This window comes from Cherax quadricarinatus, chromosome 1 (genome assembly GCF_038502225.1).
Source record: "Cherax quadricarinatus isolate ZL_2023a chromosome 1, ASM3850222v1, whole genome shotgun sequence".
In the NCBI taxonomy this organism is placed as follows: Eukaryota; Metazoa; Arthropoda; class Malacostraca; order Decapoda; family Parastacidae; genus Cherax; species Cherax quadricarinatus.
Window position 1 is genome coordinate 40,154,439 of NC_091292.1, and position 15,000 is coordinate 40,169,438.

Sequence of the window (15,000 nt, forward strand, 5' to 3'; positions counted from 1 at the left end):
GTGAATTTTTTTTCTTTTTCGGGCCACCTTGCCTTGGTGGGAATCGGCCAGTGTGTTAATAAAAAATTAAATATATGTTTATATATATATATATATATATATATATATATATATATATATATATATATATATATATATATATATATATATAAATATGTATATATATATATATATATATATATACATATATATATATATATATATATATATATATATATATATATATATATATATATATATATATATATATATATATATATATATATATATTTTCTTTTAACACACCGGCTGTATCCCACCGAGGTGGGGTGGCCCAAAAGGAAAAACGAAAGTTTCTCCTTTTACATTTAGCAATATATACAGGAGAAGGGGTTACTAGCCCCTTGCTCCTGGCATTTTAGTCGCTTCCTACAACACGCATGCTTTACGGAGGAAGAATTCTGTTCCACTTCCCCATGGAGATAAGAGGAAATAAACAAGAACAAGAACTAGAAAGAAAATAGTAGAAAAACCAGAGGGGTGTGTATTTTTATATATGCTTGTACATGTATATGTAGTGTGGCCTAAGTGTAAGTAGAAGTAGCAAAACGTACCTGAAATCTTGCATGTTTATGAGACAGAAAGAAAGACACCAACAATCCTACCATCATGTAAAACAATTACAGGCTTTCGTTTTACACTCACTTGGCAGGACGGTAGTACCTCCCTGGGTGATTGCTGTCTACCAACCTACTACCTAGGATATAAATATATACACATATATATATATATATATATATATATATATATATATATATATATATATATATATATATATATATATATATATATATATATATAGATCCCTTTATAAATGTTACTTTGCTCACACTCCAACATGCCAAGTATTAAAAACAATTTGTCTCCTTTCACTCCTATCAAACACGCTCACGCATGCTTGTTGGAAGTCCAAGCTCCTCGCACACAAAATTGTCTTTACCCCCTCTTTCCAACCCATACTAAGCCGACCCCTACCCCGCCTTCCCTCCACTACAAATTTATACACTCTCGAAGTCATTCTGTTTTGTTCCATTCTCTCTACATGTCCGAACCACCTCAACAACCCTTCCTCAGCCCTCTGGATAATAGTTTTGGTAATCCCACACCTTCTCTTAATTTCCAAACTACGAATTCTCTGCATTATATTCACACCAAACATTGCCCTCGGACATGACATCTCCACTGCCTCCAGCCTTCTCCTCGCTGCAACATTCATCACCCATGCTTCACACCCACATAAGAGCGTTGGTAAAACTATACTCTCATACATTCCCCTCTATGTTTCCAAGGACAAAGTTCTTTGTCTCCACAGACTCCTAAATGCACCGCTCACCCTTTTCCCCTCATCAATTCTATGATTCATCTCATCTTTCATAGACCCATCTGCTGACACGTCCACTCCCAAATATCTGAATACATTCACCATACTCTCTCCCTCCAATCTGATATCCAGTCTTTAGCCACCTAATCTTTTTGTTATCCTCATCACCTTACTCTTTCCTATATTCACTTCTATTTTTTTTCTTTTACATACCTTACCAAATTCATCCACCAACCTCTGCAGCTTCTCTTCAGAATCTCCCAATAGCACAGTGTCATCAGCAAAGAGCAACTGTGACAACTCCCACTTTGTGTTTGATTCTTTATGTTTTAACTCCACACCTCTTCCCAAGACCCTCGCATTCACTTCTCTTACAACCCCATCTATAAATATATTAAACAACCACGGTGACATCACACATTCTTGTCTAAAGCCTACTTTTACTGGAAAATAATCTCCCTCTCTCCTGCATTCTCTAACCTGAGCCTCACTATCCTCATATAAACTCTTCACTGCTTTCAGTAACCTACCTCCTATACCATACACCTGCAACATCTGCCACGTTGCCCCCTAGCCACCCTGTCATATGCCTTTTCCAAATCCATAAATGCCACAAAAACCTCTTTACCCTTATCTAAATACTGTTCACCTATATGTTTCACTGTAAACACTTGGTCTACACACCCCCTACCTTTCCTAAAGCCTCCTTGTTCATCTGCTATCCTACTCTCTGTCTTACTCTTAATTATTTCAATAATAACTCTGCCATACACTTTACCAGGTATACTCAACAGACTTATTCCCCAATAATTTTTGCACTCTCTTTTGTCCCCTTTGCTTTTATACAAAGGAACTGTGCATGTTCTCTGCCAATCCCTAGGTACCCTACATTCTTCCATACATTTTTTAAATAATAGCACCAAACACTACAAAACTATATCTCCACCTGCTTTTAACATTTCTATCTTTATCCCATCAATCCCAGCTGCCTTAACTCCTTTCATTCTACCCACTGCCTCACGAACTTTCCCCACACTCACAACTGGCTCTTCTTCACTCCTACAAGATATTATTCCTCCTTGCCCTATACATGAAATCACAGCTTCCCTATCTTCATTAACATTTAACAATTCCCCAAAATATTCCCTCCATCTTCCCGATATCTCTAACTCTCCATTTAATAACTCTCCTCTCCTGTTTTTAACTGTCAAATACATTTGTTCCCTAGGCTTCCCCAACTTATTAATCTCACTCCAAAACTTTTTCTTATTTTATTCTCACCCACTCTCTCATTTGCTCTCTTTTTAGGTTGATTCACCACTCTCTTAACCCCTCTTTTTCTCTTCACATACTCTTCCCTCTTTGCATCACTTCTACTTTGTAAAAACCTCTTATATGCTAACTTTTTCTCCCTTACTACTATCTTTACATCATCATTCTACCAATCACTCTTCTTCCCTCCCACACCCACTTTCCTGTAACTACAAACTTCTGCTGAACACTCTAACACTACATTCGACCCCATTGCCTACAAGAATGGGACAGCCAGCAATGCTATCTGTATCTTAGATGATACTGAAACCTATTCTAAACTTAGAAAGAATCCCTTAGAAACCATTAACAGCAATTTCAATAAAACAATAAAACTTCTACTGAAAGGCAAAGATAAATTAATTAAAAAATTTACTTCCACTGTTCCGACTTTACCCTACATGTATGGATTAGTAAAAAGACACAAACCAGGTAATCCAGTCAGATCAATTATTAGCTCCATAGGTTCAGTTTTATATAAATAATCTAAATGGTTTGTCGACATTTTGAGCCCTATTGTTGGAAAAATTTCTAACTTTAATGTTAAAAACAACAAAGATTTAGTTGATAAATTAAGCTCCCTGTCTGACTTAAATTATTTTAACATGGTTAGTTATCATGTTACTTCTTTGTTTACAAAAGTTCCAGTTGATGATTTATTAAGTTTCTTATCTCAAGAACTTGTTAATTATGATTTACCATTGCCAGTTCCTACTATCATTAAACTTACTATACTTTGCATTTTTTATGCAAAATTTGTATTAAATGATAAGTTTTATCCTCAGAAGTTTGTTAGGGCAATGGGAAATCTTCTTTTACCTGTTCATAGTAACTTATACATGGAGTTTTTTGAAACAAGATTGCTTAATACAATCCTCCCTAATAGAGCTATATAGTTCAGATATGTTGTTGATATATTGTGTCTTATGCCTAAGAATGTAGATATTAACCATTTCCTTGTTAAATTAAATAGTTAAGCCCATTCTACAAACTTTACTGTTGAGTTTGAGGAAAATAACTCATTGCCTTTCTAGATGCTTTAATTATTAAGGGTAATAATTAATTCAAATTTAAAATATACACAAAACCTACAAATAACTGTTCCTATGTACACTATTACTCTTCTCATCAAGATAGAGTTAAACTGTCGGTTTTCTCATCAATGTTTTTTGAGAGTTTTACGTGTTTGTAGTCCAGAGTTCATAGATGAAGAAATATCCAAAATTTATGAAATAGCAAATGATCTAAAATAGCCAAAAAACGTAATTGATAAATCTTTTAAAATTGCTAGAAATACTTTTTACAATCCAAAAAGGGACAACCAACCTTATTCAACTAAAAATATGTTGGTTCTCCCTTACCATGAAAACTTGGTTGATATGCCTTCTCTTCTTAAGACTTTTAATATCAAAGTTGTATTTAAAAATCTTGATATAGTAAAAAAACTTTTGATAAAAAATTCCCCCAAAATGCTGACGGATGTGTCTATAAGATTCCTTGTAAAATTTGCGATAAAGTTTATTACGGTCAAACTGGTAAAAATCTCGAGCTAAGATTAAAACAACATAAATACAGCATTAGAACTGGACAAGATTCCAATGCTCTATTCATTCATGTGAGAGATTTTAACCATCCAATTGATTTTTAAAAAGTTGAGAAAGTTGTATCAAGCAAGTCCATGGTCGACAGGAATATAATTGAATCTTGTTTCATAAAAAGCAGTTTTGACAATAATATGAATATTTCCTTTGGTTTACATAAATTAGATTAATTTATAAGAAACATAAGAAAGAAGGAACACTGCAACAGGCCTACTGGCCCAGGCTAGGCAGGTCCAATTCTTCAACCTGCTTAAGCCAATGCCTTGACCTAGTGAGGTCAGCAGTGCATCCTACCTAGTAGCACAAGCTAGTCAGGTCCAACTCACATCCACCCACACCCACTCATGTATTTATTCAACCTATTTTTAAAACTACACAAGGTCCTAGCGTCTATGACGGTACTCGGGAGTTTGTTCCACTGATCCACAACTCTATTACCAAACCAGTGTTTTCCTATATCCTTCCTGAATCTGAATTTTTCCAATTTAAAGCCAATGCTGCGAGCTCTGTCTATGTCAGATATTTTTAGCACGCTATTTACATCCCCTATATTGATTCCTGTTTTCCATTTATACATCTCGATCATATCCCCCCTAATTCTACGCCTTTCGAGAGAGTGCAGATTCAGGGCCTCAGTCTATCCTCACAGGGAAAATTTCTGATACATGGGATCATCTTCGTCATCCTCCTCTGTACGTTTTCCAGTGCATTTATATCCATTCTGTAATACGGTGACCAGAACTGTGCAGCATAGTCTAAATGAGACCTAACCAAAGATATATAGAGTTGAAGAACAAGCTCAGGACTTCTGTTATTTATACTTCCTTCCATTGATGTATTGTTTTTATAGTTCCTTGATAATGTGAGAAGTCACGAAAGCGCTTGCCCAATTTATTGTTAATATTGCAGTTTTTCTGTTCATTAAGACTTAACTTTGTGAGGGTCAAGCATAATTCTACTCTTCTGAGTTAAGTTTCAAGAGTTTCTTAAAATAAAATTTGAGTAATTGGTTTTCTTATGGAGTCTTTCTTCTTATAGAGGAGCGTGTTGCTCTTAACCGAGTGTGCTACCTTATCATCCAATTTCCAGTCACTTCATTTATCTTCATGTAACTAATGTCATTTCCACATTCTTTATATTATTTAGGGTTTTCCTCCTCTGGCCCATTTCTATTTCTGTTCTTCCTTCTCCTAGACTTTATATTCAATTTTTTTCCTCTCTTGGTTAGAGAATATGGTTACAGCAATAAATTTTTATCGCTAACTATAATTAAATAAATTTACATAAGAACATAAGAGAGAAGGAACACTGCAACAGGCCTACTGACCCATGCAGAGCAGGTCCATGTCCCCCCACGGATTAGATCAATGACCTCCCCCCGGATTAGCCCAATGAACCACCCAGTCTGGTCATCTCCACTCAAGGATGGAGCACTGCACCAGACCCAGCAGCACAAGCTAGTCAGGTCCAACTCACACCCACCCACAACCACTCATGTATTTATCTAACCTATTTTTAAAACTACACAACATTTTAGCCTCAATAACTGTACTCGGGAGTTTGTTCCACTCATCCACAACTCTATTACCAAACCAGTGCTTTCCTATATCCTTCCTGAATCTGAATTTTTCCAACTTGAAACCATTGCTGCGAGTCCTATTACAATATTTGTTTCTCTGTGGGTGTCGGCTTGATATGATCTTATTCCTCCCCTTATTCCTTCCCTAAATGGATGAATCTATTGTTCATCCATTTAGGATCATTTTTGTTTGATCTGATTTCCCTATTTGGAACATAATTTGACTGAGCAGCTAGAACTATGCCCTGGAAAGCGTCATATCGGCAACCATCACCACCTACCTGACTCTTAGTCAGGTCATTCCAGTTCAGCCCACCTAAGTAAATTTTCATAGGGCTGAAAAATTACTTAAGTGGGCTGAACTGGAATGACCTGACTAAGGGTCAGGTAGGTGGTGATGGTTGCCGATATGACGATTTCCAGGGCATAGTTCTAGCTGCTCAGTCAAATTATGTTCCAAATAGGGAAATCAGATCAAACAAAAATGATCCTAAATGGATGAACAATAGATTAAAATATCTGATTGGTCAAAAGAGAGGCATATATAGGCAAATCAAAAGAGGAGAGGGACAATTAAGAAATCGATATATTCAGTTAAAGATAGAAATAAAAAAGGGAATTAGAAAAGCAAAAAGAGATTATGTGGTTAAAGTTGCAAGAGAATCGAAGACTAACCCAAAAGGATTCTTTCAGGTATACAGAAGTAAGATCAGGGACAAGATAGGCCCACTCAAAAGTTCCTCGGGTCAGCTCACTGACAGTGATAAGGAAATGTGTAGAATTTTTAACACATACTTCCTCTCAGTTTTTACACAGGAGGATACCAGCGATATTCCAGAAACGATAAATTATGTAGAACAGGACGATAATAAACTGTGCACGATTAGGGTCACAAGTGACATGGTCCTTAGGCAAATAGATAAATTAAAATCTAACAAATCCCCAGGCCCTGATGAACTGTATGCAAGGGTTCTAAAGGAATGTAAAGAGGAGCTTAGCACACCTTTGGCTAATCTTTTCAACATATCACTACAAACTGGCATGGTGCCAGATAAGTGGAAAATGGCAAATGTGATACCTATTTTCAAAACAGGTGACAGGTCCTTACCTTCGAACTATAGACCAATAAGCCTAACCTCCATAGTGGGAAAATTTATGGAATCAATAATTGCCGAAGCAGTTCGTAGCCACCTTGAAAAGAATAAATTAATCAACGAATCTCAGCATGGCTTTACAAAGGGGCGTTCCTGCCTTACAGATTTATAAACTTTTTTTCTCTAAGGTATTTGAGGAGGTAGATCATGGTAATGAATATGATATTGTGTATATGGACTTCAGTAAGGCTTTTGACAGGGTCCCACATCAGAGACTATTGAGGAAAATTAAGGCACATGGAATAGGAGGAGAAACTTTTTCCTGGATAGAGGCATGGTTGACAAATAGGCAGCAGAGAGTTTGCATAAATGGGGAGAAATCAGAGTGGGGAAGCGTCACGAGCGGTGTTCCACAGGGGTCAGTGTTGGGCCCCCTGCTGTTCACAATCTACATAAACGACATAGATGAGGGCATAAAGAGCGACATCAGCAAGTTTGCCGATGACACCAAAATAGGCCGTCGAATTCATTCTGACGAGGACATTAGAGCACTCCAGGAAGATTTGAATAGACTGATGCAGTGGTCGGAGAAGTGGCAGATGCAGTTTAATATAGACAAATGCAAAGTTCTAAATGTTGGACAGGACAATAACCATGCCACATATAAACTAAATAATGTAGATCTTAATATTATGGATTGCGAAAAAGATTTAGGAGTTCTGGTTAACAGTAATCTGAAACCAAGACAACAGTGCATAAGTCTTCGCAATAAAGCTACTAGAATCCTTGGCTTCATATCAAGAAGCATAAATAATAGGAGTCCTCAGGTTGTTCTTCAACTCTATACATCCTTGGTTAGGCCTCATTTAGATTATGCTGCACAGTTTTGGTCACCGTTTTACAGAATTTATATAAATGCTCTGGAAAATGTACAAAGGAGAATGACAAAGTTGATCCCATGTATCAGAAACCTTCCCTATGAGGATAGACTAAGGGCCCTGAATCTGTACTCTCTAGAAAGACGTAGAATTAGGGGGGATATGATTGAGGTGTATAAATGGAAGACAGGAATAAATAAAGGGGATGTAAATAGTGTGCTGAAAATATCTAGCCTAGACAGGACTCGCAGCAATGGTTTTAGGTTGGAAAAATTCAGATTCAGGAAGGATATAGGAAAGTACTGGTTTGGTAATAGAGTTGTGGATGAGTGGAACAAACTCCCAAGTACAGTTATAGAGGCCAGAACGTTGTGTAGCTTTAAAAATAGGTTGGATAAATACATGTGTGGATGTGGGTGGGTGTGAGTTGGACCTGATAACTTGTGCTACCAGGTCGGTTGCCGTGTTCCTCCCTTAAGTCAATGTGACCTGACCTGACTAGGTTGGGTGCATTGGCTTAAGCCGGTAGGAGACTTGGACCTGCCTCGCATGGGCCAGTAGGCCTGCTGCAGTGTTCCTTCGTTCTTATGTTCTTATGTTCTTTTGTTCTTATGTTGACTCTATCCATACATAATTGTCATCTAAGATTTCTCAAATTCCCTAACAATGACTAAGTCACACTCACTGGATTGTCAGTCCAGACACCTCATAAGTTCAATTTCAGCTAAGGAGAATTATGCACCACAAAATTCTAGGTTCATCCATCTGTTCAAAACACTAAAGTAATGTAATGATAAATTTATCTCTATCAGGGGAAAAGAAACAGTTTGTATTAATATTAATTAAATATTTGTTAATGAGTTTGACTGCTTCAAGTTACAAATTTTGTTACAATCTAAAACTTGGAGTTTTACTCTCCTTTTCCTTGAGTTGCATCTGATTTCTTCTCATTTCCAACTGCCGTAGGACACCAACGAATTTAATATATACAACCTAAAATAACCAACTAATCACTGTAATTATTCTGTCTCTACCATAGCTTTTCAAGCTCAACACATAGTGAAGCTAGTTTGGTCATGACTCTTCTTCAGTTCCTACGATTAGTGATTTGGCTTTGCTGCAGAAAGTTCTGATACCAGTGGCTGAGGTCTCGGATGTGACGGTCGATGAAGACTCGCAGCTGGCACCAGAAGTCTTCCTGCGCCAGGCAGGTTCCTGCAGGATCTCCACCCCACTTAATTACGATGTCCTTAAGTTCCATAGTACCCTTACTAGAGATGGGTACTTTTATGTAGCTATATGGTCCATGGGCATTGTATGGCATTTCCAAAATGTGTCCAACCTTAGGATAAATTATTGTGCGGCAATTGTTTTCTCTTCCATGTATCTTCATCCGTTGAGCGACAGCCTCAGCGGCATATCTGGTGCATAATTTATCATCATCACCAGCCACTAGGAAGAAAAATGTGTCATTTGAAGCTTTCTCACATTGTGGTATCAGCGGGTGGTCATGTCGGAATATTTCCTGCATCATCTTCTTCAGTCGTGTCTGATCAATATTTTCACCAACCATTATGTCAGGGTTATTTGTGTCTACACCTTTCCATATCTGCTGGCCTTTGTAGGTAAGTGTGGTCATACTAGCAATTAGCAGACCACCGATTGTGATGACTGCTTTTACCTTATCCAGGTGAATTCCCATAGCGAGGGCTGTGTCAGAACCTTTACTACTGCTGAGAACGGCACATCGGTCAGGTATGACCTCATCCTGAGCCAACAGAAATTCCATTGCTTCTTCGAAGTAATCCAGCTCTAGATTTTCCAGAGTTTTCGGCAAGTCATCATAGTCAAAGTAAGCCAGCGCCAGAGCTGCAAACCCTCTAGAAGCCAGAATTGCTGTGGGTAGATAAAAGTCCGTTAGAAACTATGAAAAATATTTTTTATTTATGTATATAAAATAGAGTGCTGACCATCCCATCACCTGCCACCAGCACGGCAGCGTGAATACGCTTAGTGCCAGTAAATTCTGAACATAGCATGTAATACGTGCCGTCATCTTGCTGACTGTTGTAGGGCCTGGGATCAGTATTTAACTCACGAAAGTATGCACAATTGCGGTAACTAGTGATATGGTTCTCGGACAAATAGAGAAATTAAAACCAAACAAATCCCCAGGCTCTGATGAACTGTTTGCAATGGTGTTAAAGGAATGTAGAGAGGAACTTAGTATACCTTTGGTTAATCTTTTCAACATATCACTACAAACTGGCATTGTGCCTTATAAGTGGAAAATGGCAAATGTAATAACTATTTACAAGGTAGGTGACGGGTCCTTAGCTTCGAACTATAGACCAATAAGCCTTGCCTCCATAGTGGGAAAATTTATGGAATCAATAATTGCCAAAGCAATTCGTAGCTATCTTGAAATGCATAAATTGATTAATGAATCTCAGCACGGTTTTACAAAGGGGCGCTCCTATCTTACGAATTTACTAACTTTCTTCACTAAGGTGTTTGAGGAGGTAGATTGTGGTATTGAATATGATATTGTGTACATGGACTTCAGCATGGCTTTCGATAGAGTTCCACATCAGAGACTGTTGAGGAAACTTAAGGCACACGGAATAGGAGGAGAAATTTTTTTCCTTGGTAGAAGCATGGTTGACAAATAGGCAGCAGAGACTTTGCATAAATGGGAGGAATCAGAATGGGGGCACGTCACAAGTGGTGTTCCACAGGGGTCAGTGTTGGGCCCGTTGTTGTTCGCAATCTACATAAACGACATAGATGAGGGAATAAATAGCGACATAAGCAAATTTGCTGATGACATCAAAATAGGCAGTCCAGTTAATTCTAATGAGGATATTAGAGCACTCCAGGATGATTTGAAAAGACTCATGCAATGGTCGGAGATGTGACAGATGCAGTTTAATATAGACAAATGCAAAGTTCTAAATGTTGGACAGGAAAATAACCGTGCCACATATAAACTAAATAATGTAGATCTTAATATTACGAATTGTGAAAAGGATTTAGCAGTTCTGGTTAACAGTAATCTAAAACCAAGACAACAGTGCATTAGTGTTCGCAATAAAGCTTGCAGAATCCTTGGCTTCATATCAAGAAGTATAAATAATACAAGTCATCATCTTCAAATCAGTATATCTTTGGTTAGGCCTCATTTAGACTATGCTGCGCAGTTTTGGTCACCGTATTACAGAATAAGAACATAAGAACATAAGAACGAAGGAACACTGCAGAAGGCCTACTGGCCCATGCGAGGCAGGTCAAAGTCTCCTACCGGCTTAAGCCAATGCACCCAACCTAGTCAGGTCAGGTCACATTGACTTTAGGGAGGAACACGGCAACTGACCTGGTAGCACAAGCTATCAGGTCCAACTCACACTCACCCACATCCACTCATGTATTTATCCAACCTATTTTTAAAGCTACACAACGTTCTGGCCTCTATAACTGTACTCGGGAGTTTGTTCCACTCATCCACAACTCTATTACCAAACCAGTACTTTCCTATATCTTTCCTGAATCTGAATTTTTCCAACTTAAAACCATTGCTGCGAGTCCTGTCTAGGCTAGATATTTTCAGCACACTATTTACATCCCCTTTATTTATTTTTGTCTTCCATTTATACACCTCAATCATATCCCCCCTAATTCTACGTCTTTCTAGAGAGTACAGATTCAGGGCCCTTAGTCTACCCTCATAGGGAAGGTTTCTGATACATGGGATCAACTTTGTCATCCTCCTTTGTACATTTTCCAGAGAATTTATATCCATTCTGTAATACGGTGACCAAAACTGTGCAGCATAGTCTAAATGAGGCCTAACCAAGGATGTATATTGTTGAAGAACAACCTGAGGACTCCTATTATTTATGCTTCTTGATATGAAGCCAAGGATTCTATTAGCTTTATTGCGAACACTTATGCACTGTTGTCTTGGTTTCAGATTACTGCTAACCAGAACTCCTAAATCTTTTTCGCAATCCGTAATATTAAGATCTACATTATTTAGTTTATATGTGGCATGGTTATTGTCCTGTCCAACATTTAGGACTTTGCATTTGTCTATATTAAACTGCATCTGCCACTTCTCCGACCACTGCATCAGTCTATTCAAATCTTCCTGGAGTGCTCTAATGTCCTCGTCAGAATGAATTCGACGGCCTATTTTGGTGTCATCGGCAAACTTGCCGATGTCGCTCTTTATGCCCTCATCTATTTCGTTTATGTAGACTGTGAACAGCAGGGGGCCCAACACTGACCCCTGTGGAACACCGCTCGTGACGCTTCCCCGTTCTGATTTCTCCCCATTTATGCAAACTCTCTGCTGCCTATTTGTCAACCATGCCTCTATCCAGGAAAAAGTTTCTCCTCCTATTCCATGTGCCTTAATTTTCCTCAATAGTCTCTGATGTGGGACCCTGTCAAAAGCCTTACTGAAGTCCATATACACAATATCATATTCATTACCATGATCTACCTCCTCAAATACCTTAGTGAAAAAAGTTAATAAATTCGTAAGGCAGGAACGCCCCTTTGTAAAACCATGCTGAGATTCGTTGATTAATTTATGCTTTTCAGGGTGGCTACGAACTGTCTAGGCAATTATTGATTCCATAAATTTTCCCACTATGGAGGTTAGGCTTATTGGTCTATAGTTCGAAGCTAAGGACCTGTCACCTGTTTTGAAAATAGGTATCACATTTGCCATTTTCCACTTATCTGGCACCATGCCAGTTTGTAGTGATATGTTGAAAAGATTAGCCAAAGGTGTGCTAAGCTCCTCTTTACATTCCTTTAGAACCCTTGCATACAGTTCATCAGGGCCTGGGGATTTGTTAGGTTTTAATTTATCTATTTGCCTAAGGATCATGTCACTTGTGACCCTAATCGTGCACAGTTTATTATCGTCCTGTTCTACATAATTTATTATTACTGGAATATCGCTGGTATCCTCCTGTGTAAAAACTGAGAGGAAGTATGTGTTAAAAATTCTACACATTTCCTTATCACTGTCAGTGAGCTGACCCGAGGAACTTTTGAGTGGGCCTATCTTGTCCCTGATCTTACTTCTGTATACCTGAAAGAATCCTTTTGGGTTAGTCTTCGATTCTCTTGCAACTTTAACCTCATAATCTCTTTTTGCTTTTCTAATTCCCTTTTTTATTTCTCTCTTTAACTGAATATATCGATTTCTTAATTGCCCCTCTCCTCTTTTGATTTGCCTATATATGCCTCTTTTTTGACCAATCAGATATTTTAATCTATTGTTCATCCGTTTAGGATCATTTTTGTTTGATCTGATTTCCCTATTTGGAACATAATTTGACTGAGTAGCTAGAACTATGCCCTGGAAGGCATCATATCGGCAACCATCACCACCTACCTGACCCTTAGTCAGGTCACTCCAGTTCAGCCCACCTAAGTAATTTTTCAGTCCTATGAAATCAGCCAAGCGAAAATCAGGGACGGAGACTTGATTGCCATTGTTAGGGGAATTCCATGATATATTAAAACTGAGTTATTTGTGATCACTTTCCCCAAGCTCATCATTAACCTCAAGATTATTAATTAGTGTTTCCCTACTGGCAAGAACCAAGTCAAGGAGGTTATTTCTTCTAGTTGGCTCTGTCACAAACTGTTTTAAAAAACAATCCTGGATCGTATCAAGAAAGTCACCTGATTCTAAATTTCCTGTCAAATTGCTCCAGTCAATCTGTCTATAGTTGAAATCTCCCATTAGCACAACATTTTCGTATGTAGATGCCTTACAAATTTCGTCCCATAGAAGTTTACTGCACTCCCTTTCAAGATTTGGGGCCCTGTAAATCACACCCAAAATTAGTTTTTCTCGGCCCTCGAGAAGCTGTAACCAAACAGATTCAGTGGCTGACGCTTCTACTTTTATATCTTGTCTAACACAACAATTTAAATTGTCTCTGACACACATCGCTACTCCACCACCCTTCCTGTTGACCCTGTCAGTGTGGAATAATTTATACCTTGTATGTGACATTTAGAGGGCATCTCTCTATCTTTCAGATTGAGCCAGGTCTCTGTTATAGCAATAATATCTATGTTTCCTGCACTTGCAATTAATCTTAGCTCATCTATCTTATTTCTTACACTCCTGCTATTAGTATAGTAAACCTTAAGGGAGCTAGTCCCTTGCTGTCCTCTGCTGTCCCCCTTTGTTTGCTGACCTGATCTATTGTCTTTATTTATAACTTCATGCTGAATGCCTTTTATACATTTACTGATTCCAACCCTAGTGTTGCAACCTGTTTGTTTCCCACACACACCCATACCTCTATCTTCTATCAGTTTAAAATCATAGGCATTTCACCAATGGCCTTCTCAATTGAGTTTGCAAGTGCTACCACCCCAGCCCCAGAGAGATGTACCCCATCCCTTGCATACATATCATGTTTGCCATAAAAGTTGTTCCAGTTGTCAATGAATGGGATTGCAAGTTCCTTGCAGTATCTGTCTAGCCAGCAATTTACACCAATTGCCCTAGACAACCATTCATTTCCTACTCCCCTTCTAGGCAAGATGCTACATATGATTGGGACCCCTCCCTTAGACTTAATGAAATCTATAGCTGACCTGTACTTACCTAGCAGCTCTTCTCTCCTACCCTTCCCAATATTATTTCCACCAGCACTGAGGCAAATAATGGGCTTGTTCCCATTACCTGACATGATATTATCCAGCCTGTTAACTATGTCCCCAACACCAGCTCCAGGGAAGCACACTCTATCTCTCATCTTCTTATTCCTATTACAAAAAGCACGGTCAATATATCTTACCTGAGAGTCACCAACCACAAGAATGCGCTTACCTCTGTTAGCAGGGGCAGTAGTACCCTTACCTTCACTGGCCACTGAAGTACATTCATCCTGAAGAACAGAGAAGCGATTTCCTACCTTCAGATCTTCACTCTTAACTTTCCTTATTCTGATTCTCCTCCCATTACTGGTTACCACTCGCCACTTGTAGCAGGTGCTGGACTGCACCTCACTGCTGGTAGCCGATGCTACCTCCCCACCTACAGCCTCCTCACAGCGAGAGACAGACTGCACCTCACTGCTAGAAGGCTCATTCCCCACAACTCCAGCCACCTCACACTCTCTCCCAGACCCATTGAGGT

The 15,000-nt window shown here is 38.6% G+C and overlaps 1 protein-coding gene across 1 annotated transcript in view; it reads right to left on the minus strand.

Moving 5' to 3' along the window:
* Positions 1–3,693: 3,693 nt before the first annotated feature.
* The window catches only part of LOC128687847 (acyl-coenzyme A thioesterase 1), a 140,661-nt gene continuing 129,354 nt past the window's right edge, over positions 3,694–15,000 (minus strand). Inside the window, exon 4 of the mRNA XM_070081538.1 lies at positions 3,694–9,719. Coding sequence (XP_069937639.1) covers positions 8,911–9,719 — 809 coding nt within the window. The 3' untranslated portion in view covers positions 3,694–8,910. The remainder of the gene's footprint in view (positions 9,720–15,000) is intronic.